Source organism: Tachysurus fulvidraco, chromosome 7 (assembly GCF_022655615.1).
Source record: "Tachysurus fulvidraco isolate hzauxx_2018 chromosome 7, HZAU_PFXX_2.0, whole genome shotgun sequence".
Taxonomy (NCBI): Eukaryota; Metazoa; Chordata; class Actinopteri; order Siluriformes; family Bagridae; genus Tachysurus; species Tachysurus fulvidraco.
In genome coordinates this window covers 22076350-22103851 of record NC_062524.1, presented here as the reverse complement: position 1 = coordinate 22103851, position 27502 = coordinate 22076350, and the positions used below count along the sequence as shown (strand labels likewise).

At 34.9% G+C, this 27502-nt stretch overlaps 1 protein-coding gene across 1 annotated transcript; it reads right to left on the bottom strand.

Moving 5' to 3' along the window:
* Positions 1–560: 560 nt before the first annotated feature.
* Positions 561–27116, bottom strand: LOC113640480. The gene is made up of 12 exons (XM_047816675.1): positions 27053–27116; positions 25582–25626; positions 24577–24859; positions 24005–24148; positions 23820–23910; positions 23443–23502; positions 5490–5529; positions 5187–5231; positions 4826–5105; positions 4131–4270; positions 3822–3913; positions 561–587 (listed from the first exon to the last, which is right to left on the bottom strand). The coding sequence occupies exons 1-12, from the start codon at positions 27114–27116 to the stop codon at positions 561–563; spliced, it is 1311 nt and encodes a 436-aa protein (XP_047672631.1).
* Between the last annotated feature and the right edge of the window lie 386 nt (positions 27117–27502).

Below are 27502 nucleotides of genomic sequence, written 5' to 3'. Positions count from 1 at the left end.
TGCCCTGATTGTGTCTTCTGTGTTATTACTAACTTGTAAAGTTATTTTCTGTGATAGCTAAATATTTTAAATAAACTACAAACAAAAAATATACACATTTATTTCGTCCTCACATTCTTTCTTGTAACTCCTCTCTCAGTCACACACCTGCCTGAAAGGCTCATTATGCAGCTCATTATGCGGGCCTTTGTCTCAGATGTCAATCACACTAATATTCATGATAGTTGACGCCTACTTGCATATGCCCTTTACAAACAAAAAGGGTTTTAGAAAATTTAAATCAATATATTGTTTTCTGTGAGTGAGTAAACAAGATGATTTTCATATCATTTTGAAGCAAAAACTCTAGGCTATAAGATCCAGTTCTCAAAAGTCCTGTGAACCGATGTTCTGTATGTGTTTTATGGCCCTATTCAAGTGATTTAAAATGTTTCATTTTTCACTAATCACACATAAACATTGTTTTCTCCAAAACACAATCATGTACATACATGCTGCTCACATATTATTGTAGTCCAGTTTGTGCTGATTACAGTGATATTAGACTTTAGCCATTTATATCATTGTTCTCTGTTAGTCATGGTTACCTGCAAAGAAACATGGAAAAATGATTCACAGACCAGAATATTGCTGCTAGAAAGTTTGCAAGATTGCAACCATTTCAGATAATCAGGAACTTCAAGGAGAGAGGCAAGCACTCAGTCTCCTAGAGTTGATTTAGCTCTGGGATTGCAGCACCACCAGTGGTGCACTGAAGAAGATGGTCTGGTGTAAAGAAGGGCAGCAAAGAAGCCCTTCTCATTAGAAAAAACATCAGGGACAGACAAAAAGGTACAATTATTGGAATGCTGAGGACTGGGTTAAAGTCATTTTCCTTGATGAATCCCCTATTCTTTAAAGAATAGAACAAAAACATCCTCTAAAAAGCAACCATCCTTGGGGTAAATTAGTATATAACAGGTAAAAATGTGTAAACCAAACATTTTCACCCTCTTACACCTGTTAATAGTTAAAATTGCCTAAAGCGGGCTACCTGGCTCTATCCTCATAATTTATAACCGAGTCTAGAATTTGCTGATCACATTAATTGTTCAACATTTTCCACTCTAAATTCTATAAACAACACACTGTTCAACAGTTGTTGTTTTTTTTTGTCAGGTTTATTTTGTGCCATATCATTAAGCCTCCTCAATATTTTTATCATTAAAAAAGTAAAATAAAACATGCACATGCATGCAGTTCATATTATGGAATATAAAAAAAACCTGTATTGAATAAGACTCAATGATTTTTTACACTATTTTAAAAATGTTTTCGCATTGCATTCCTGTCAATAGAGTGGCATGCCAATAAAAATAATGATTATTATTATTATTATTATTATTATTATTATTATTATTATTATTATTATTATTATTAGTGTAGTAGTAGAGGAAAAACTGCAACATACTGCATTGTGCCATACACATTATAGTACAGTACACAGTACTAATGGCCAAGTGCTACACAGCTATGCAAGTCATTACAAAAGGCATTAATGTAATTTAATTTAACAAGGTAACCACATTTATTTGATAAGCATCCTTCTGATTGGCTGGTAGGTGACAAGGAGTATTACATTATGTCATGACAATATTACATGCTGATTATTTTATATATATATATATATATATATATATATATATATATATATATATATATATATATATATATATAAAATAATATATATATATATATATATATATATATATATATATATATATATATATATATATATATATATATATATAAAGCTAAAAAATGGCAAGTAAATAAATAAATAGAAATAAAAAAAATACATAATGAACAGTAGCACTATTTATCACTATTTATCCTTTTGTGTAAAATGATTTCTTGGTACTACCACAATAACATATATATTTTTTGTGCACTATAACATGAAATTTGTATTAAAATAAAATTCATATCAATCATCATAGAATTAGCATAATATTTAGTAAATCTATACAGTATACAGTATATCATCAGCTGTAGCAGTTCCACATACTACACCCAAACCTTACATATTTGATATTCTTTTTTGTTTTACATTGTAATTAAGACAAAGAAGTCAGGATGGAAAATGTCTTGAATGTCATATAATATAAATAAATAAAATTGATGACTTCAGCATTGAAAGAACTATCAAGAAATATTTTAGTTTATTTAATGCAAACTGTGGTGTGTCTGTGGTGTGTATATTAGATAATCTGTTAATTTTTATGTAAGTTATCTTCATACTTGTACTGGTTTTACTAAAGTAAAACTTTTATTTGTTGATGTTTTTGTAGGATGTTTTACATTTACAAAATTTTGCAGACACCATTATCCAGAGGACAATATCACAAATTAGGGACCTATCAATTAAATATTAAATATTAAAAGTATTAAAGATTTGCTTCCTTTGTTTCAAATACTTCAAGAGTCTAATTATTTATTATTATTATTATTATTATTATTATTATTATTAGTAGTAGTAGTAGTAGTAGTAGTAGTAGTAGTAGTAGTAGTAGTAGTATATGCTCTAGAAGATTTATCAGTGGGAATTAATGTATTTTCATTCAAATAATAAATCAAATATCATTCATATATCCTGTTGTCTTTTAATGAAGATATATTGTTCAGCAAATGTTGCTGTGGTTCCATATGTTGTTACCTATAAAAGACAAAGAACAAGAGTGTGTATGTGAGTGCATTCAGCATAGAATGATGGTATTGTTTTCTTGATTATTATGAGGTATTAAAAGCCCCAAAACACATAAATCCAAAATTTAATTAGTTTTTTTTTTTTCATTTTGTCAGGCTAAAAAAAATGTCAAATAAAAATTATATTTTTATGAGAATTATATTATTTAGTGATATAAAAAAAAGATTAATATTAATATATCACATTAATCGATATTATATTACTGCAACACCTGCAGTACTTTTCCCCCAATATGTTTTAAGTTTTGGAAAAATATTTTGGATTTTTTTTAGGGATCATATGGGCTTGCTTACTTAATTTATTTCAAAAGCTGTAACCCATGAGTACTTGCATAGATTCACACACTGAAAGGCATATGCAGGACAAGATTTTAAGTTCCTGTGCAAAGTTTAGTCATGCAAAAGGGGGCATAAATTCAGGTAGCTGTACCTCAGTTGGTCCTAATAGTCCAATCAAGCTGAAATTTGGTGTATTTGATATATATCGTATAAGCAAATTCTCCTCATGACATAATTTTGATGACAGACATGATACAATATGTCTGTCATCAGCCAATCAAATACCAGAACCAAAATTCCAATTAAGCTGAAATATGACACCATTTCTTTCTGATAATTTCTAACTTAATTAATTCAGCAATTTGTTAGCAGGTAGCTTACACAGCTACCACAACGATATCATATAAAAAATGTGATAAGTAAGTTAATGTATGGTGCAAGACGTGCTTGCACCCCATAGACCAGTGTTTGTCTCATTACTATAATAACAATAATAATAATAATAATAATAATAATAATAATAATAATCAATATTTGTATTAGTAATAGTAGTAGTAGTCTTCTAAGATTTCTTACCCTGTTTTAGGTCTGTTTCCAGTTCTGGTTCCTTTGTCCAACATTGGACATTGTCAGATTTCATCTATGGAGAAAAAATTCTGTTATGCCCTATTGTGTTTGAGCAATACTACACTTACACAATATAATACACTTTTTACAGTGTAGCAGAGGAACTACAATAAGAGTAATGGACAATGAGTCTAACTAAAAGGTAATTGTACATTCTAACAAACACACACCTTTTGAAGAACATTGTCCCTCATGGTAGGGTTGTTGAGATCTTCAGTGCTGTTAAACTTTATTCTCAGAAATGCCCTCTTGATTACAGGGACTAAAATAAAAAATAAAATAAATAAATATATATATATATATATATATATATATATATATATATATATATATATATATGTATATATATATATATACATATATATATATATATATATATATATATATATATATATATATATATATATATATATATATTGATATTGATATTTAGCAACTCTAAATTTAAATTAAATCTTAAATTGAATATAAGGTGGAACCTGCAACTCCATAAACTTCCACTTCACAGAGTGTGAGGTACTGGGTAACATAAGGAAGGATGATATTCACGTAACGGCCCCGCATATTGCAGGTGTAATTTGCAGAGGCACCAGCAGGGATGCTAGAGATAACAACACATCTACACAGAGAGAGAAAATAAAACAACAGCGGTGTTGTATTAAGAGGTGTAATGTATTAACTTACTAATTAAAAAAATTAAGATAATTCCAATGTTAATAATTCTTTATAAAGCTGAACCATCCTAAATTCAATTCTTTTAATACCAGAGGGTGCAGACTATTTTAGTTTTTAATGACACATCATAAAATTATTCCTCAGGTTATAGTCAGGTTTAATTTTGTAAAACATCTATTTGACATGTAAATCTTGTTAGGCATTATTGTAGAAGCTATAGACATTATATCACCATCTTTTTGTCTGTATATACTGTAAAAAGACAAAAATGCAACCCTTCCACTTCACAGCGTGAGAGAACCTGTCTAGGAATGTATGTATCAGTCACAAATACACTATTACATTATTAGCACCTTTTAGTTAAAAAAAATAAATAAAAGTAAATGTAAATGCATACAAAGAATTTTTAACAAATTAAAATCACGTATCCTCAGCAAGCTTTATAAGCAATATTTATTAAATCATTATAAGGGTTTTTTTTTTTTTTTTTAATTTTCACCTAGAGTTATTGTTGCCACTGTTGACTAAGGAACTGCCAATGTGGATCTCACCACCGTTTAGCCGGGTTGTACAGCAGTCACCTCTGTTAGTGATGATTACATTGCTAATGTCATACACCGCCAACAAGTCCACCCTCCACCATGGGTTATACTCAGCATTTGTAGTGGTACATGAGTTTGAATTCACGTTAGTTGCCCTGTTGCCGTCAGTAGCAAAGGAAGCATATCTTTGTAAGTATGTGGAAGATTGTGTTGCTATTCCTCCTAAGGCCACATTGACTATTGGGAATTAAAACAAAACAAAAATTATATATTATTCACACACAAATATCCAATGGACATAATGTATAAAGTTCTTACCTTGCTGATGGGTCAATATCCACTGCATTAAGAAAATGTACATCCCTGTGCAAAATGTATTTCAATATTATACGTGATCATGTGTCGGCTTGATGACAAAAAAAAGAGATGACATCTCACAGGTATTTTTAAAATATATTAAAATGTACATATTAAATTGATCTTAAATATTATATTATTTAATTATACAATTGTATTTTAGTTAAATCGATCGTATATATTAAATTGATCTGTTTATTGCAACCAACAATACACAATTTTTGTTTTAAAACTATACTTGAAATCTTTTTGATTCTTATTTACCTAAAAAAAGAAGCATGGACCTTTGTGAATTCTCCACGTTCTGTTCAAATTGAAAGATAAGAACTTCAGATTTACAACTGCACTTTATGAAAGAAAGTGGAAAGTCACATGTAGAAGCACTGTAGAATTCACCAGGTAAGAACCAGACTTTTACAGTGCACAACCAATTACAAATTGCATCAAATAGCAAATATATACTGTATTAAGCCAACTATTTTAGAGAGATTTCTTACCTTGCTTGACATACAACAGAAAGTCATCTCTTTGTTGGTTTTAATCTCTGAGCTGTTTACTGGTGTTTCACAAAAGGATTGTGGAGTTTATTTAAAAGTCAAATGCATTTTTGAATTTCAAAAATGCAAGACTCTGTCCGAAAGACAGGTCAAGTTTTAAAACACATGATGCAAAAAGCTTCCATTTATGTTATAAATACAGAAATTTAAAGGTGTAGGTTCTATCCATAATTACAATTGTTTCATGAGTTTATTCTTGTCTGATTCATGTAAACCAAACATTGTGTAAATGTGTTGTGCTAAAGCAAAAATTTATTTTTGAGATGAATCAACAAGCATTCCCTTTGGTCATCTGAATTATTGATGTTTTTGTTTTTGAGATTCACAAGACTTTCAGAATTAAGAGCTTTTTGATACCCAGCAATAAGTACACATTATAGGACAAAGTAATAAGACAAAAAAATTACTAACGTATCCATTTTCTGAAATGTGAAGATGTGTTTTTTTTAGAATGAATTCTCAATAATAGTATCTACAGTATCAGTCAGTAATATTAGCATGAGATATTCACATGTTACTAATATTTATCATACAAAGGATAAAATAAATATATTGTGTTTTTTCTTAAAAACATTTAAAAAATGTGTAAAGCGACCTTGGGGGCAATATACTGTATATCTTAGTGATGATGGCATGGTTGTCAAAAAAGCATCTTGGATCTTACATGTCAAAGTGAATGCGAACAAGCTACAACCAAACTAGGTTCCATTCCTTTTTGTCAGCCAAAAAGAGGAATCTGAAGCTACAGCGGGCATGGAGTGTTATCTGATCGGATGAATCACAGTTTATGTTGGACATGTTAATAATCTAATACTCATGAATCTAAGCACCATGTATTGCTGTAGGTGGTATAATAATGTGGAAAATATTTTGGGATGGGATGCAATTATCTTAACATTGACCACAATATCAAATTAATGCTTTCAATACCTACTAGAATCCATGCTAATCCATGAGATAATTAGGCTGGTCTCAAACAAAATGACTCCAGATTCTAAGTGTAATGCAAATTTTAAGCAAAATATCACTGTAGAACCCTTTGTGTCTGTGTGGTTGTGTGGGTGTGGTTGTGGATGTGTGTGATCAGTGTCTTTTGGGCTTTCTTTTCTTTATATTGTTCCTATTACAATTGCTTAAGCACTTTACTAAGCAGGTCTAACTAAACTAAGCAGTCCACAAGTTCAAGCTCAACAGCAAATGTGGTGTGTTGGCTATATATATGAGGTACAAGGTCCTCAGGTCTTTGCAGAGAGATCTAATGATGTGATGTGCAATCTCAACATGTGGGATTGCACCAAATAAACTGGTCCTCATCAGAAATATAATACAATCAAAGGCCAAACGATTACTATTACACAACAACAAATCAATATCAACACATCACCTTTTTTCTACTGGAAGAGCTTTTATACCACCTGATTATCAGCATGGCTCTTCTAGACTCCCAAGATAAAGTGGGCTTTTTTTTCTCTCTTCACCTGTCTTTCAAATGCTGGCTTCACCAGTATAGATAAGAGGGTGAAGACTTCCTATATCATGGCCAGAGCCAAACAATCCTTCTTTATCATGCCAGCTAATGTACAACACAGGGCACTCCTTTTCCTCCACCACTTCGACTATATCCCTCATCTGATAAGTCACTTTACAAAAAAAAGGGGGAAACAACCCTTTTCTTCTATATAGTCTATCAGAATGTTTGTGAAATAAAAAAGCTGAGAATGAGATAATTATATGGTATAATTTTAGAATTTGTCTCTTTTTTTGTCTCTAGTTTGTAGGTATTTTGGCAGGGCTATTCCTGTATTTTACACATAAAATAGTGCAGTGGTGACATATGCTGTACAGAAGGCTCTAAACAAATTTAAGGAAAACGGGTCCCTTTCAAGGAAACTCGATGATGTATCAGGGATGACACTATGGGAATGCTTCTTTGAGGAAGTGTGTGAATCTCTGTGTGCGCACACGTCAATTTAATGGCTCAGAAAGCTTTAGTAAAACTTTAGTAAAACCAGTACAAGTATGTGTTATTAAAGAAAAGATAACTTATGTGACCAAAAGCATGTGAACCATAGGGTATAAATTCCTAATTTTGATAATTAAACTGAGAATGACTACGCCACCCCCACTTTAACAACTTAGTGGGAGAAAATTAGACAACCCGCTCAAGCAATTCAAATGAATGAATTAGAAGCCAGAGTACAAAGGACTTTACAATTTATTCAACAGCAATGATAAAATAAAAGCTCAACATAAAGACTGTCAAGAGCTCCACCCCCTACTGGTTCAGATTTAAACCCCCACTGGGCATAAAGGAATGAGTTATAGCATTAATAAAAAAAATAAAATAAACACAAAAATCACATCAAAATTAAACCTGTATGAAAAATATTTCAATCGCACCTCAAATCCAAAGAATAAACAAATAAGCAAACACCCAATACACAAGAACTCAATTCCTACACAAACTCACAGCGAAAACCCAAGTAGAGGGAGATCAAACTTATTAAAGCAGGAGCGTATAATTCCCCGTTATATTTTATTGTGTATAATGATGTAAGGAAATACAAAAAAATGCAAAAGAAAATAAATAAAAAATACAAAAGGAAAGAAACAGTGGTTGCCCAGTCAACAGCCAAAAGTACTCCTTCTTTTAAAACAGCCGGATTAACCTGGCTGCCTCATTTGAAGAGATGCTTTTCCCCTTTGTCCAATATGAATAAAACTGGCTAATGATATCAGGTGCTATTGAGCAATTGGTTGTGTGTTCTGGAAAGCTGTGCGTCTGCATTTATGCATAAATGACACTCATTAAGAATGCCCAGCAGTCACTAAAGTCACTAAATCCACCAAATTAAAGAGGCAGAATATCCACAGTGACCTTTAGGGCACACACGTACCTGAGGAAACGAAATGACACGAAAACCTCTTTATGACTTGGCCCCCTAATTTGCAGGTTTTTCGCCTACATGACCTACCCAACAAAAAGTGGTACAGCTCCCACATACTTTGACACACAGGAGTGAGCCTGGTCTCATTGGAAAGAAGAGATTGTTTCAGATTGATTCTAGGCCTTACTGGCACAAAGTTAGGCTAGAATGGAAGGTTTTCATTTCCGCCTGAGCTGTTTACCTGATAAACTGATTAATCTTATTTTTCTGGAACATGTTAGGGACCAAATAACAACTGAGGGTCATAGCCACATGTCTTGGCTTTCACCAAAAAAAAAATTCAAGTCAAAAGACCCAAAAATGGCTTCAATAAAAATATTTTTCTACGGACATGGTCGTCTGGTCATCCGTTTTTGTGTACTTGTTTACTGTACAACTTTGCATTAAAAAACTTGCATGCTCAGTTTAAAAGGCCTAAAACACACAGGGCCTCTCTGTCTACAAGTCTGCTGTGAAAAAAGGCCTGTAACCTGACACCCTGTGCTGTGTGAGTGAGAAAAGGTCAAGGATTACGCAATAATTCTTCTGCGCAGCTTTTTCACGCAGATCCAGGCAGCGGAGACGTGGCATGCTGCATATCGTTGGAATCGTCTCCTTATTGGCTAAAGAGCTGTAGAGGTCCCGGACCATTTCATTGCTATTGGAAGGAGTAATTGTCAGTCAAAGGCGGGTTCCCAAAAATGATGTCATGACATCATTGGCTTCTCAGCCGTCTATCTCTGCAATACAAGCACCGATTGGCTCAAGTGAGGGCTTGTTTGATTCGGTAGGCCCTGGGCTATAAAAATGGCATAAATTTAGAATTTGAATTTGAATACTCCAATGAGAAGTTAGAGCGGAAAAACAAGATGGTGGCGCACTACTGTTTCCAGTTTTCGGAACACAAACGGAATATTTGCGAGGCGACCAAAGCGTTTTGGATTAAAAGGCTTACAGATTCCAGTTCCTTGGACCTGTGTTTAGGAATATATTACCCCAGTGAAGAAAGGGAAGCATCTAAAGGTAAGGGAAAAACTGGTCTAGCGCCACCTAGGTCAGTTTTCTCCAAAAAAAAATTTCTAATAGTATGACGGCTATGAATCATATTATGCTTTGTGTGTGGGCTTAAAAAAATATTGAGAGTATAAACCTTACTAGGTTTTTTTCGTGTTTTTAGAGGATTTAATGCATTAAAGCTGAAATGAAGCTTGTTTCTGGGTCATCCCCTCCAAGATCGTGTAACAGACTAGTCGCAGCAGTCCTTCCGCACACACGTACCAGAGGGAACAAGATCAAACGATAGATTCTCAGAGTCGCGAGTCTTTAAACACCTGTGTAATTATCCTACACACCCTCTTAAAGCGATAGTCGTCTCATTCCGGTCACACTTACATAAAAATTAACAGATTATCTAATATACACACCACAGACGCACCACAGTTTACTCATAAAACTCATGTGGGTGCAGGCAACCTGTTGCAAATGGTTTATTTTAGGTCTAAGTACTCAGGCAGGTTTGTGACTAGAAGTTGTTGGGATATGAATTAGGCTTCCGCAGACAGCAGCAGCATCAGCACTGGCTACTGTGATGCTAAATATGCCATATAAACTTAAAAAAAAAGAGGGTTTAATTTTAGACCAAATCAGTCCTGGTATTTGTGAAAATCAAACGGCTGGTTTTATGAGCAATGATAATCAGAGTAAAAACAAGTGACCCAAGCCAGTATTAGATCATTTGGATTTTTAAGTGATAAGAAGAGACTATCTGAAGTGTTTCAGATAGCTACATTCGAACAATGTCAAATGTTGGAATGCTCTGAGCAAGGATGAGTTAAGGTATAAAATATAGGTTTCTCCTTCAAGAAATAAACACTGTTTAATCGACTTGCAGGGTTAAGAGCTTTTGATTTCCAGTGCCAAAAAAGGAAAAAAACAGTATCTTTCACAAATGTTTTCTCTGAAAAATAATAATTAAACAATAATTAACCAGATAAAATTAATTAATAATAACATATAACAATAATATTTATGTGCTAATGATATTAGTTAGTATATTGTGGTAAATCATATTTTTGATTGTTTTTTTTTAATTTTTGATTATATTTAAACTGTTTAACTGTTGAACTGTTCAAACTGCATAATTGTTGATCTTGTTAATGAGTAAATTGCTATACACTTTAAACATGATTGTGATTATTATTATTATTATTATTATTATTATTATTATTATTATTATTATTATCTAGTACTTATTAAGTATTAAAGCATATGTAATTAAATGATCATTTCAATGTTTTTTAACAGTTCTAATATTGTATATAGTACCTGGTAAGTGCAATGATAGCTCAGTGGTTAAGATGCTGTACTGCTAATTGAAATTAGCAAACCACCAGTCTGTCTCTGTGGGCACTACTGATATGTAAATGTATTAACTTTTTTCAGAATTGTTTTAGGAAAAAATAGTACATTACATGAATTTTGCATGCGGCTAATCAAAGCACCCAGAGTGCCAAATGTTTTTGATTCTTCAGGGTGTATTTGAAAAATTGGTAGGTCAGCTGCACAATGCATAAAATTATGCAGATGAGACCTTCAGTTAGTCGCATCATATCAAATTTGAAAATGTGATCTCATTGATGGTATAGTTTTGGTGTCAGACAAGCTTGTTTGTGTATTTTCTGAGATTGATCTGGTATTTTCACGTACAGGAGTCACCTAAGTTTACAGAGAATGGCAGGAAAAATTTTAGAGAGAGTGGTCAGAGGAGACTAGATTGACTGGGTTGAGGTGTCAAAAAGATAATTCTTTACAACCGTGGTAAGCAGAAAAGCAGCTTTTTGGCATTGATCTGTTACACAAGTAATTTTGTGCACATACCATCTTCTAGCAGGTCTAGCACCTTCTTTAGCAAGAAACTGCTAAATTGAAAATAATGTAATGCCTGCAACACTATTTATAACTCCCATATTTATTAAATTATTAAAAAGCAACGTTTCTTCTTCGGGCAAATGGAACACATTAGGGGTGGGGATATGTATGTGTATGTTTACATTTACATTTACAGCATTTGGCAGACGCCCTTATCCAGAGTGACGTACATAAGTGCTTAAACCTCTAAAATTGAATACGTTAATGCTGGTTCACTAGGTTACATACTTAAGATACCATGAGTTTAAAACATTTGTTCAAAGTTACAATGAAAAAGTGTCAAACGGGTTTTTTTTTAATTATTATTTATTTATTTTTATAAATACAAAAGATAAGGAAAGAAGTGCTAGTTGAAATGTTTCCTGAATAAGTAGGTCTTCAACCGCCGCTTGAAAATAGCCAGTGACTCAGCTGTCCGGACCTCTAGGGGAAGTTCATTCCACCACCTTAATATGTATGTATGTATATGTATGTGTATGTGTATGTATATATATATGCATGTGTGTGTGTATGTATGTATACACATGCATATGTGTGCATTGTAAGAAAAAAATGCGTAGTGTAAAAATAAGACGATGATGTTGAAGATCTTAATGAAGAACAAGAAGTTTATTCCAGCATAGCAGTGACAAAATACATGGCGTTCTTTGGGTTCTTTTGTGTATTGAGGGTAAGAACTGAATGTCTCCCAAATGGTTGGGCTACACCTTGTTGTCTAGCTGATGTCTTTAAATGTTAATCATGGTCACGTACACCTTGTCTTGGTATTGTTACAATTGCTAGCATCCAAGTGGTCAGTTTAAATGGTAATCGCGGCCACGTAGACCTTGGCTTGGTATTGTTATCAACCAAGTGATCACTTCAAATGGTAATCGCGGTCACGTAGACCCTTTGTTCATTGTGATCCCTAATGTCCTGCCGCCGTCCCCATATTTATAATTAAATCACATTTATACATTTAGAGTCCTAAACGCATTACCTTATGATACTTCTTAGGAATGAGCTCTGTTTAGATGTGTACCTTGGAGTGGAATTTGGGTGCAATTTCTGTAATTTCTTACAGCATGTATGTGTACATGTATGTATGTATGTATGTATGTATGTATACTGTATGTGTACATATATATTTTTTGTGGGAAATTGTCTGTTTCTTTGCTGACTACATTTCAGTGGTTTTTGTGCATATGTGGGGTAGTGTTGTAATGTTGTTTTGGGGTTGGCTTTTGTGTATGTGTGGAGCTTTTGTGTATGTGTGGAGCACTGTTTCGTCCACTGAGTTTTTTCTATGTAAGTGTTCTCTTAATTGAGTAAAGGGTGGGGCCATTAGGCTTGTTTAGACCCAATCAAGCTAATTGAAATCACAGGGTGGGTCAGTTGATTGTAAGGCCTATATGTCCCTTTTAACAAATGTGTTCCATTTGCCTGAAGAAGACCCAGTAGGGTCGCAACATTTCTTTTTAATAATTTATTAAATATGGGAGTTATAAACAGTGTTAGGGGCACGGTGGCTTAGTGGTTAGCATGCTCGCCTCACACCTCCAAGGTTGTAGGTCACATTCCCGCCTCCACTTGTGTGTGTGTGGAGTTTGCATGTTCTCCCCATGCCTCGGGGATTTCCCCCGGGTACTCCGGTATCCTCCCCCGGTCCAAAGACATGCATGGTAGGTTGATTAGCATCTCTGAAAAATTGTCCGTAGTGTGTGATTGTGTGAGTGAAAGAGTGTGTGTGCCCTGCGATGGGTTAGCACTATATCCAGGGTGTATCCTGCCTTGATGCCCGATGACGCCTGAGATAGGCACAGGCTCCCCGTGACCCGAGAAGTTCGGATAAGCGTTAGAGAATGAATGAATGAATGAATGAATGAATAAATAAACAGTGTTGCGTACATTACATTTTTTTCACTTTTACGGTTGGCATTGACTCACTAAACCTGGACAAATGTAGCCTGATTTATTGATAGGGTCAGAAGTTGGCATATTCAAAATGAATCACGATCTTCCTTGTGTCAACAATCCAGGCTGCTGCTGCTGGTATAATGGTGTGGGGAATTTTATTTTATTTTTTTTCAATAATGTGAAGCAATCAGAATCTCAAAGACAGTTCTTCCTAGTAATTTTGTGGTCCTAATAAGGTGGCTAGTCAGTGTTTATACAGTAATTATATACAGCACCGGGCACGTAAGGCAGATACAAAATCTCCCTGTCTGTCTTCATCCTATGCTCAACCGTACTACCTTCTCAAGAGGTTTTCCTAAATATTTAATAAAAATAATTGTAATTTCCTTTGTAGTAAAAGTCACTTTATGCATGTGTTACCTCGTTATACTCTTGTGTGTTTTTAAAATTAAGATTAACTCCATTAACAAAAAAAAATAAATAAATATGACACAACCAGTCTATCCAATCACTGTCACTTTATGGTCTTTTCTTTGTGTCCAAGTTTTTTAGTTTGCTCATTTTTGAATTATGTAAGTGCTGACTTCATATTTGTGCTGTTTTTATATTTAACAAAGAATTTCATTGTATATACAGTATATGATTAAAGCACTCTTTATGCACATAACAATAAACCTGAAAGTTAATGAAAATTAGAGAAGTCCTTCCACCAAAATCTGTGGACACACCTTTTTGGAAGAGATGTCTAAAGCACATGTTAATAAATGCCAGTTTTATTGGCTGGAAGAGGCCAGGTGATCTAGCTGCACACTGCAGCTAGACCTTAAAACTACACCTACATCACATACACACAAGGTTCTTTATCTCCAGGTTGTCTATGCTAATTGTTTGCCTATTTTGTTATCTGTATTGTCTATTTTTGAGAAAACATATGGACAGATTTAAAATGGATTTAATGGAGTATTGTGTTGCTAAAAAGATTTAATGGAGGGCTACACTCTTTGTCTTTTTTGTTTGTAAGCAGAGCTGTGAGTTTGGAAGCTGGCTGTGAACATTTTCAAAGTTTCTCCTGATGCTGTCTGTTGGCTTTGATCTTGGGGCTCATGATTGTAATAGCTCTGCATCAGAACCATACAGGGTCCACCAATTATTAGAGACTCTCCGAATTAATGTCTTGGCAGATTCCCTTCTCCAGGGACCTTCTATCTCAAGCAAAGAGTGGAATCATTCACCCCTGGCCAGAAATTTAAAACCTTTTCATGCTAGCAGATTAGCGTTTGGATTATTTCCCTTTCCGCTCCTGGATTTCTCTGTTTCACAGATCTATGAACTGCTATCTGTGAGTTTTCTGTTTCCATTGGATTATTCCCTGCTCCGTGGATGATTACTCTCTCCAGAACTGTGAGTTTTTTTGTTTTTTTTTAAACTGAGAACTCTGAACTGCTGCTGTGGAACTCTGTCCAGCTCTGTGAACCCTGTTTCTGCTTTCAGGATTTATTCCTTTTCAGCCTAGTAGCCTAGTAGCTTTCTGTTTTGTTTTCTCTCTGTTAACCTGCTATGGTGTTCCTGTATTTTTGCCATTGTATATTGTTACTTAAGTTTTATGTTCTCTGATACTTTTATGCATTGACCTTGTATTGTACTTCTCTTAAGCTTCTTCTGTTTTGTTCCTGTTTTGTTTCTAGCTTTCTTGGCAGTCTATTTAAGCTCTTTTGTGTTGGAACTTAGAGCCCGTCTCCAAGTGGACACAACCAGGGGCTTTTGCCTTCAGCCAATTATTAACTAAACTATATAACACTTTGCTGGACTAATTATAACGTATAGAGAATAAAACAATGAAGAGACTCTCCAGACCTGGATGAAAAAAACCCTTCATATATACCCTGGCACCAGTGGGTGCCTCCTCTTTTAACTTACATATTCTTAGACAATTTCCCCATATTTCTGAGTTGCACCTGAAGCCCCGCCCAGTCATTTACATGGCTTCATTTATTTTCCAGAATTTACAAAATTGCCTCATACTATACACCTCCTTACTGACGTAATATCCTGTTTTCTGAAATCCCCTAATTTCCAGGAATTGAGGCCTGCCCATTATGGATTTTCCTGCTTATTTGATTTCATATCATTTTAGACCTTTTTCGTCATCGATATTAAAAAAAATGCTCTTCCTTGTCCTACCACATTTTGCCGCTCAACTTTTCTATCAGAAGTCTGGTGGATTAATTCCTCTGCAGCTACAATGAGTAAGTCTCCTCATCTCTTTTCATTTTATTCTGTATTGTTATAGTTATTTATTGATTATATGTTAATTCTTTCATTTTAATGCCTTGTCTCACATTGGTATTTATGTGCTTCGTGTAACTCTTTATTCTATAATGCTATTGCTAATTTTGCTTATAATTCTATGTTAACTTGCTAAGTTCACTGTTTTCTTATGATCTCAGTCTGTCATTTCCCAGACTGGTCTTGCTCATGCATATTTTAAGCATTAGTTCCACTATTCCCACTAAGAGTTACTCAATTCCCCTTTTCCTCTCAGATCCTCAGCCTTGGCAAAAAGATTTACCCTTACAGTAGGCCTACTCCAGCGGGAATTCTAACTTCATACCATCACTGGCAGCTATCTTACATGGCAGGCAAGCTTACCAAGTTTTTGGAACACCTCACAGTGCCCCTGAGTTGCCCGAGTGTCCCTTCATGTCGTCACACATTGTGAAGAAACCCTTTACTTCCAGTGAATCCACCCAAACCCTTCTGTGTGACACTACTGAGCAGTGGACTCAGACTGAGTGTTGCCCTCATGTTGAGTCTTGATGCCCTGAGCTTGAACCTCCTGCCTCTCCTCCAACTCCTCCCTACGCCTTTGTTCGTTCCATACAGTATCTCCTACTTCACCAGCTTCTCCTTCAGATCCCCAGGCCCACTTCTTGCAAAGTATATGCTTTGGACTTTGGGGAATTCTTGTATTTTAAGATATTTCTCAACAGTACTCCCCCTTAAGGCTGTAAAGCCTCATCTCTTTTCTCTATTAGTTAATATGGGGTCCCTCAAGGATCAGTTCTAGGACCTCTGCTTTTCTCTATATACATGCTTCCATTAGGGAACATTATTAGAAGACATGGGATTAGTTTCCATTGTTATGCTGACGACACACAGTTATATATCTCATCAAAACCAGATGAAATAGCCACAGTGTCCAAATTAACTCAATGCCTTAGAGAGATAAAAGATTGGATGAACTGCAATTTTCTATTGTTAAACTCCGTTAAGACGGAAATACTACTCATAGGTCCAAATACCAGTGCACAGAAACTCTCACAACTTAACTTCCATTTAGGGGTATGTACTGTTACTAGTAGCTCGACAGTGAAAGACCTGGGTGTTATATTAGACAGCAACTTGTCTTTTAAAAATCGAATTGCTCATACTACCAAAACAGCCTTCTTCCACCTTAGAAATATTGCCAAGCTGAGAAACATCCTGTCTGTATCTGATGCTGAGAAGTTAGTTCATGCATTCATGACCTCTAGACTGGACTATTGTAATGCATTACTAGGTGGTTGTCCTGCATCTTTAATAAATAGGTTACAGTTAGAACAAAATGCAGCTGCCAGATTTCTCACTAGGACAAGAAATTATGACCATATAACCCCAATTTTATCATCTCTACACTGGCTACCTGTTAAGTTTAGAATTGATTACAAACTGCTGCTACTTACGTACAAGGCTCTTAATGGTTTAGCTCCTGTGTATCTAACTAGTCTTCTAACACGTTACAATCCTTCACACTCTCTGAGATCACAAAACTCAGGACTTTTGGTAGTTCCCAGAATATCTAAGTCTACTAAAGGTGGTAGAGCGTTTTCTTATATATCTCCCAAACTTTGAAATAGTCTTCCTGATAGTGTTCGGGGCTCAGACACACTTTCCCAGTTTAAATGTAGATTAAAAACTCATCTCTTTAGTCAGGCGTACACATATAATACATCCTATAGTATCATGCACTAGTACATCAGACCTGCACATTTTTATGAACAGCAGATATGTTAATCCCTTTCCACTGCTTCTCTCTTTGTACCCATCCCGAGGCATCCAGACACTGTACCAGCTCCCAACGTCTGAGGGACGAAGCCTTTGGACGTCCACTGAGCCGAGGCCGACTCTAAGAATCCTGAGACATCTCCGGTTAGACTCTGTGATACTAAGGAGATCCGAAGTCCATGATCCTTACACCAATACAACATTTAAATGACTGTATATTACAATCACACCCCCAGTGTCACCCATCTGAGGATGGGTTCCCCCTTGAGTCAGGTTCCTCTCAAGGTTTCTTCCTTTACCATTTTAAGGGAGTTTTTCCTTGCCACTGCTGCCTGAGTCACCTCAGACTTGTTCATAGGGGAATAAATACATACACATTGTGAACTATATATATCTAATAATAATCTAGAATTTTTATTCTGTCAATTCTTTTACTTTTATTATTTGTTATTTCCTTTATCATTAATTATGTTTACCTTCTGCTCTATGTTTATGTTCTGTAAAGCGTCTTTGAGACAATGTCTATTGTAAAAAGCGCTATACAAATAAACTTGAATTGAATTGAATTTTGCTTGTACCTTACATTTGTAGCGATTTTGGCTCGCGAAGCAAGGTAAATGTTTATAAGTAACTATAACGTGTTATAGTGACTTCTAAATATTTTAACTTTAATTAACGGTAATGGAATTGACGTTACACTTATTTGGTCTGTAAATAATGGTCAAATAAAATTAAAACAAAAGAAATTAAAATTGGGGAAAGGGAGGAAGAGACTGGAAAGAAGAAATTAGAGAAAGGAAGGAAAGGAATGGCAAGCTTAAACTTCAAAATTAATCACACCATAACTGGGAAATCGTCACTGGAAACTTAGATTCACCTCAAGACACAATACAAGGTTCATACTTAAAATATGCATCTAAATTGGTTGGTAAAGGAAATGGTTACTTGCATTGGATTACTGCACAAGAGTCCGGATGCAGCAGAGAAATCTCTGAAAAGTCAGTTAGGGTGGGGTCAGACGTTCTTCCAAGTTCTCCTGAAGATCAGAATAGTTGTTGTTCTTGGAAGTGAAGCTTTCTGAAACTTCTTTGAAGGAAGATGGAGTCATCTCCAAGCTGTTTCGAAAGTCTGACCACGGATTTGTGGTGTTTGTGACAATTTAAAGGTCGCGAACTCCACCCATCTTTGGGGAGATGACCAATACTACGGCCAATGTTTTGGCGGGAAAAGACTCCCTTTGTTTCAGGTGTCTGTGGGCATGGTTTAGCTATCAAACTTTAAAGTTTTATCCAAGGTGTATTAAGACGGTATGGCGCCCTTCGTGCTCAAATAAAATACACCATTGTTTGAAAAACGAGTAACCGATAATTTTGTGGTCATTTCGATACTAAACATGAAGGGTAATGACGGTATAAAGGCAGCGGTACATTACATACACAGATCAGTAATCGAAGAGTAACTGATGTTAATACGATATTGTGGTCTTATAAAGGCAAAGAAACAAAAATGAAACACAAAACAAAATGCACTTTCATTAGGGAAGTAAAAAGAAAACGATAGCTTCATATACATTCTGACATCAGACCTTAAAGGGGCATACAGCATTAGAACAGGTATACATTAACATGCCATGATCAGTAATTAGAGTATAAATACAATGTTGTTTTCTGACACATGAATAAAATACACCCTTGTCAGGAAAGTAAGGAGCAAATAATTTTAAGTCAGGCAAGCCTTAAAAGAAGAAACACATTACAGCAGGGTTATAAGAATAAGAATCTTAGAGTATCTTATCTGCTTGTTTTATTAGTAAAAGGAATGTCTCATTGTGTTGTGGTGTGTGTGTGTGTGTTCTGGTTGAGGGCCCCTATGAGTTCAATCAGAGAAGCCGCATGGGGTTATCCGGTCTTTCTGGAGCCAGTTGTGTGTGTGTAAAACTGGGTTGCTCATAGGTTTATTGAAGAATAGATGTTGAAATTTAGGGTGCCTGGGACATGAAATCTAAAATGATCTGTACCAGACGCTACACATTCTATTACCCAAACTATGGCCTCCTAATCCCTTAAACAGGTCCATTATTTATGTAATGCATAAAAGCCATAAAGAGAAAATAAAAATTAAGAAATCAGAGAAATGAGAAATAGGACATAAAAGAAATCACATTACATTGGGTTCAGCAGGAATTACTTAGTTCAGCAGGAATTTTTATCTCAATATCACTCTTCTATTCAGGCCTATTCACAGTGAGTTTCACCACATGCTGTAGTTGTGGTAAGCATAACAAGCTAAGACACTCACACAGAATTACACACATACATACCTAACTACTACTAGTGGGTCTTTCCCTTTGCTATTTCTCATCCAGCTCTTATTCATCAATTGTCGGCTTTTCTATCAAAACGTACAAAAATAAAAATTTAAACGACTAAAAAAAGAGTTGTGCGGAATGTTTAAAGGGAAGAACCCTTGGGGAACTCGGAGCCCTATGCTGAGTTTTGCTGGCACTGAGCTTAAACCTTCTGCCTCTCCTCCAATTCCTCTCTATGCCTTTGTTTGTCCCATATCTCCTACTCACCAGCGTCTCCTTCAGATCCTGGGCCTGCATCACTAGGCCCACTTCTTGCATCTCCTGGGCCTGTCAGTGCTGTCTGGTACTTTAAATATTATTATTATAATAACCTTTTTTTAAGTTCATCAACTAGTTAACCTGCTTACACTCTGGCTCAGGTTTGGTTATTCTCCTTCTTTTAATTATTATAACATCTGGGTCTTATGATTAATCCCATATGTTTTAGGACACCTATTATAATAATATTAAAGTATAAGCTTTCGACCTTGGGGCATTCAATTTCTCAACAGCTGCCTCCCTCAGTTTTTGGCCTCCAGCTATTGTCTGTTAAAACCCATTTAATTATTTTCTGCATCTCTGAATTTGTGTCTTCCCCTGTCAATGCTTGACAGTACCATCTGACCAACCATGGACTCAGCACGACCACTTGTTAGCCGAATTTGCACGGCAGCCAAGGGCAGTGGGTGGAAAAGCATGACACTGTGTCTTCTACCTCTCCTGTCCAGGCCATACAGTAGAGTTTGGACGGTGCCGCATTTCAGTTAACGAAAGGAAACGATAGATGTCCTATGGTCTATGTCTGTACTGTGGTAAAGCGGGTCACTTGGCAGCCACTTGCCCAGCCAAAGTTTGGGCTCACCATTGAGCAAAAGTGCAGCTACAGATTATTGAATATCTTACATGATAAATAAAATGTCAAATGTTTTGGGGAATGGAATGGTCTGAGCAAGGATATATTAAGATATAAAAAGATGTAAAAGATACACATTAAATAATTAATAAAAAAAACCCAATTAATAATTGTAGTAAGCATGAATCAATAACTGATTATAATTGGTAAGTTGCTTTACTGAGACTAATAAGTCTACAAGTTTTGTACATTTAAGTTTTTACAGAAAGAAAGACAGTTCAAAGTGGAAACATTTATCCAAGCCTTATTCTTACATGATCTCATACATAAAGCATTACCTGTGACAAAATGTGATAAAACAAAAAGAATACATTTATTAAGTGTCTGATAATTTGGCTAAATCCTAAAATATTTGATTGGATGAGGGGTGATTAATTCTATATATTCCATATCTCGTAGCTATATTAAAGGAAGATTTGGAGAAAAAAAAATTGTCGTCATCAATCACGATTTGTTTTATTCTGTTGTGCAAACCTTTTTTTGGTACTACTGCAATGACAGTTGTAAAAGGTTACAGATAAATAAACAGCTCTTTCACATAATTTGTCACTTTACATCTACTCAATTATTATATTAGTTTCAAACCTAAGCTTGAAAATGGCCCATTATATTTATATACACACATTATATATACACATTCATTCATTTTCTACTGCTTATCCAAACTTCTCGGGTCACGGGGCGCCTGTGCCTATCTCAGGCGTCATCAGGTATCAAGGCAGGATACACCCTGGACATAGTGTTAACTCATTGCAGGGCACACACACTCTAGTTCACTCATGCAATCACACACTATGAACAATTTTTCCAGAGATGCTAATCAACCTACCATGCATGTCTTTGGACCGGGGGAGGATACCGGAGTACCCGGGGGAAACCCCCGAAGCACGGGGAGAACATGCAAACTCCACACACACAAGGCGGAGGCGGGAATCGAACCCCCATCCCTGGAGGTGTGAGGCAAACGTGCTAACCACTAAGCCACTGTGCCCTAAAGAACTATTTAGCTTTGCTCAATTAGTTTATATATTATACATTTATACTTCTCACCAGTAATTTATCACCTAGACAGCTGTTCCATATGCTACACCCAAACCTTACATTTTTGAGTTCATTGTTGTTGTTGTTGTTGTTCTTCTTCTTCTTCTTCTTCTTCTTCTTCTTCTTCTTCTTCTTCTTCTTCTTCTTCGTATTTAAGATGCTTTGTGCAACTGTACCTGTAATTCAGAATGACAAAAGTCAACTTAGTCATATCACTTAGGTAAAAAAAAAAATAAAAAATACACAAATGTGTAAAGAACTAAGTAACAGCCAAACTGATGTTCTACAAAATTCAAAGAAAATATTAAGAGTATTTAATACAAATCATACCACAGTACTGATTCAGGTCAGAAGGTTGCTATTCATATTGTTGGTTCATCTTAAAAAAATAATTCTGACTTATCCTATATATAAAATAGTAAATCATTTACAGGGATTTGTGTGGCTAACGCTTCTGTAGTGGAAATGTTCACTTTAGATATGTTCATAAGGATCTGTCCATCTATGCTTCTGTATTCCCATGCTGGTAGTTGACTAGAGATTGCTTCTTGCAGAACGTTCCCGTGGGACCATGGTAGGTACAGATTAGCTTGGTCAGAAGATGAGCAGGCTTCTAAGCCATTGGTTGATGATGTTTTCCTTTTACATGTCTTCTTTGTTTGAATTCTGTCCATAAAATCCTGATGTTATCTATGATGGGGCCCTTCATCTCTCATGCTATATGTGGAGTGTTGGGTCCTGCTGCGCAGCTGAACACAATAAACTGTGAGACCTTTAATACTCTTGCCCGTGTCTGCCAGTGTTATACTTTATACTTTAAATCTCTCAAACCTCAGAACTTCCAATACACTTCGCATTAAGTCTAATAATAATAACAGATTCATGTTGTTATTTATGAAAAAATAAAGAAAATTAATTAGCTACTGTATATGGTGATGTTTTCTGGTAAACTACCTTGTCTTGTGAATGTGCTACATCATTAAATGTAAATAGATGAAAGTGTCATTCAGTGTAAAATTGCAAATTGTAATTGTGCTTAAATTGTTGTGCTATATAGGAAGACTATAGTGCTATAATTGGAAAAAAATCAAAATAACTGGGTGGTAACAGTAAATCCATGTCACATTAGTCCCCAATCACTGATTATTTTCCTATTCTTTGCATGCCTGGTCGTGCAAGTAAAGAATAATACTTAACCATCTTTAAATGATCAAAGCTATTCTAACCCTAATATAATATATATATATTTTCAAAATAGTCTTAGTATTGTACATAGTATGGTTGCAACATGACAATAATATCTAATAAAACAGTGCTTAATTTACTCGCTAAATAGTCTTAGCATTGTACACTATGGTGCCACTCATCATTTGTAATAAGGCAGTGCTTAAACTTTAATGGCACGTACAGTGCAAGAGTCTTAGATCAGGTGCAAAGTTTAGTCATACAAAGGGGGAGGGCTAAAGTTTAGTACTAGTAGCAAATGTAGCAGTAATAGCAGTAGTAGTGGTAGTAGTAGTAGTAATACTCTTTTAAGATTTCTTACCCTTTTCTAATTTTCAGTTTTAATTTCTGGTCCCACTGTCCATCGAATTTGAAATACTGAGGGCTGGACAGATTTTATCTATGGAAAGAATGACTGTTATATTATGCAATTTTGATATTTATATTATGCACCCTTGAAAAATTATATTATTTGGGTAGCAAAACATTCTCAGCACAGCAGTGATACTAAAATTGTGGTGCAATGTTGAATGTATTTTTATGTGCAAAAGTAACAATGGGTTTGGTCACTACTGGGTTAAGAAATATAATTACAGGTGAGGCAAAAAACTGTATGGAAGAGGGAATACAAGCTAAAGGACTACACTTATTAATAGGCAATATGTGTAGCTACAAGATATTTGTAGTAAACTGTGTAGAATGTATATTCTCACAAACACAAACCTTTTGATTAACTTCCTCCCATATGGTAGGGTTGCTGAGATCCTCACTGCTGTTGAACTTTAATTTCAGAAATGCCCTCTTAGTAAGCCGGGCTATAAAAAAAATCAATGCTAATATTTAGCAACTGTGAAATGGATGACTTTAAACTTATTTGAAATTGGGAATTGTATATAAAAATGTAATATTGAACACCATAGGCTTCCACTTCACAAAGGCTGAGAACGTGGTTAGGACCGGGAATGATGATGTTCACGTAACGACCATACATATTGCAGGTGTAGTTTACAGAGGCACCAGCAGGTATGCTAGAGATAACAGCACAACTACAGAGGTAGAGAGAAAATAATAGGGGGTAAACTTTTATGTTAATATTATAAATATGTTAATACAAAGTTAATATTGCTTTATGAATGATTTAAAATGTTAAATTATTTAAAAAAATGTAAAATGTTATAAGAAGTACAAACTTATGAACACATTTTTATGAATATATTCTGTAAGAGTTTAAATGATTGGCAAATAAGGCATACAAACTTTACAAACTTTTACAAACGTCTAAAAATGTCAAACATGCTTCATAAGTATGTATAAAAAATAATTCTCCATAATTCTACATTATATTATTGTATTAATTATGTGGTAAAGTTTAAATGCATACAAATAGTTGTTAATAAAAGCACTTATAGGCAAGCATTAATAACACTCTTTAAGTAAACTCTCTTTAATATGATATTTTTATATAAATTTTCACCTGGGGTTATTGTTGCCGTTGTTGATTGAGGAGTTCCCAATGTGAATCTCAGCACCATTTATTCGTTCTGGACAGCAATCACCTCTGTTAGTGACGGTTACCATTATAATATCATACACCGCCAACAAATCCACCCTCCACCATGGGTCGGTCTGAGTGCTTGTGTGTGCGCATGAGCCGGAACTCATGTCAGAGTTTCTGTTGCCATCAATGGCAAAGGGAGGATAGTAATTGTTAGTGTATAGAGAGGATTGTGTTGCTATTCCTCTTAGGGCCACATTGACTGGAGGGAATAAGAGAACACACACACACATGAAAAAAAAATTATATATATATATATATATATACCTTGTAAGTTTTATTAATGCCCTATTTTTCTTTTTTCTTCAGTGAAATTGTATACTAAAGCTGGCTTGACTATGAAAAACCTTAAGATAAATGTATATCATATCCATCAGAATGTTGTTTAAAAACATTTCATTTAAAATATCTAGGCATATGGAAAATCTCACTGTTTGTACAGTGCAGTTAACATGAACAATATAACAATATCGTGACCAAATAATTAATTGTCAATATCAAATATTCAAAATACTGAACATATATTTGTCAGGACTAAACCCGGACTTTGGCCACGTGCATGTGTTTACGTTTTGTGTTCACGTGTCTGCCCTGCCTTTCTCTTCCTGCCCGCCTCTGCACACCTGTCCCTCATGTATCTGATTAATTATTTGTCTATTTAACTGTGCCGCGTTGCTTTGTGCAGCGCAAAATCTACTGTTGTCTTGTCCTGTCTTTAGTCCATGTCATGTTTAGTGTTCTTTTGTTATTAAACCCTGTTTATTTCGCCATCCTGCGTTTGGGTCTGGTTTGTCCCGCGTCCGTGACAATATTGTCTTTGTACATTTTTTTTTTTAGAATATTTAAAACAATCTTAATTTCTGGAATCTCATTGTGAGCTCAGATATGTGGACATCAATTAATGTGTACATAAAATATTTTAACCTTGCTGATGGGTCAGTATCCACTGCAGTGAGAAAATGCATACCCCTGTGCAAAAATACATTTACAATTTAATATTATACATTTGATTATGTGTCTGAGACATAATAGGATTACCATAAGGCATAATGTATTTATTTTCATCGGTATATATTCAGTGTATATATAAATGATATATAAATGAGAGAGACAATTGTGTATATAACAAACAGTAACAATATTTTTTTATTTATTTTAAAACTATTTCTGTAATCTTTTTGATACTTCAAATCAGTGCTTACCTAAAGTAAGAAGCAGGGGCCATGAAGTCTCCATTTTCTATTTAAAAAGAAGAAGAAATTCAGATTTTCAACCAAACTCAAACAAAGGAAAGATAAATAGCAAATTGAGAAAGCAATGTTGTACTCATTAGATAAGAATCAGACTTTTACTGTGCAAGTACATTAAGTATGTATGATAGCAAATATATAATGTAACAAAACAGATAAAGTCAAAGATTAGATAGATTTCTTACCTTGCTTGATGAACGTCAGAGAGTTTCAGAGAGGTCAGAGAGATGTTTTAAACTGTAAGCTGTCCTCTGATGTTTTCCTGGGTGAGTATGGGATTTATTTACAAGGCAAATGCACATTGTTTTACAAATGGAAATTAGATTGTCTCAGATGACAATCCATAACAAAGTTTAAAAACACATGATGCAAAAGGTTTCCTTTTACTGTAGGTTTTACTGTATATACAGAGTTGCATGATACAAGTATAGGTTTTATCATTGTCTCATTCACAAAAGCTATTGTATGATTTATTCACAAAGGTATTGTATATTTAGTGTTACACTAAAGCAAAATCAATTCTTTAAGAGATTAAAACTTTCAGGGTTAAGAGCTTTCCATTTGCAGCAATAGAACACAGCATCAGTAACAGGACAAAACAGCAATAACATTGCCATCTGAACTGTCAAAATGTGTAGATTTGTGATTTGTGTTAGAATTGTGTTTTATTACAGTATAAGAGAAAATTCTTGAAAAATAAGTATATTGTTATATTTTTTATACTTAACAAACATTTAACCTTGGGGGCTATATGAATAAAAATTGTCTAACATTTAAGTCTTAAATCCAATTTCAGGGGTTTTGGCCTTCTACAAGTATTTTGTTTAGGAAAGCACTATTTTGCATGAATTCTGCATTAGGTGATTCATAGCTCTTTGAGCGCCAGAAGTTATTTGCTTCTGCGGGATGTTCTAAAGCTCAGCTCATTCATGTGGCAGCAGTGCAATACATAAAATCATGCAGTTACAGATAATTCAGTCAGATAATTCAGTCAGATAATTAGTTACATATAATTCACAAAAGCCATTAGAATGATGAGAAACTGATCTCAGTAATCTCAGTGATGAATATGAGTACTGTGGTGGCGCTGTTGAGCGTATATCCGGGAAACCAGGTAGGAAGTATTAAAGGAAGTTTGATTGCACCTTTCACGCTCTCTCTCTCGAGCGCTCTCGCCATTGTCGTCAGGTGCAGGTTATTTCCGGTCATGCCGCTAGCGGAGGGCTTGTGAGTATTGGCCGTGGTTGCCGCATTGCATTAATGGGGTAATGCTACGTTCTTTGCGGCGGTCTTTTTTTGCTTTTTAATGCTTACAATCCTTATTTTGAGGAATGTGGTTACCTCATTGAGTTCGTCAAGTATCGGAACTTGTGATAAGAGCGATTGGCCGTGTTGCGTGAGAGAGAGAGCTTTGTTTTTCGAATCTGGGGTATGTCGTGGTCACGATGCTAATTCAGGGCATCATTATTCGTGCCATTAGTATGTTTTGAGGAGGGTTTTTTGTTTAGGGAGTTTTTTCCTTTTGTGTTTATTTTGGCACTTGAGTTGCCAGATTAGATTATAAATATTATTATTTGTGTTATTTATATTATTAA

Excerpts from the sequence above, each read along its gene's own strand:
- LOC113640480 (XM_047816675.1), bottom strand. The coding sequence starts at position 27,116 with ATGACCGGAAATAACCTGCACCTGACGACAATGGCGAGAGCGCTCGAG. Across the intron at positions 23,503-23,819 it reads AAGTTAATCAAAAGGTTTGT|ATAAAATCTGTCCAGCCCTC; the intron begins GTTTGTGAGAAT and ends TTCTTTCCATAG. Across the intron at positions 588-3,821 it reads GGGACAATGTTCTTCAAAAG|GTAACCATGACTAACAGAGA; the intron begins GTGTGTGTTTGT and ends GTTTCTTTGCAG.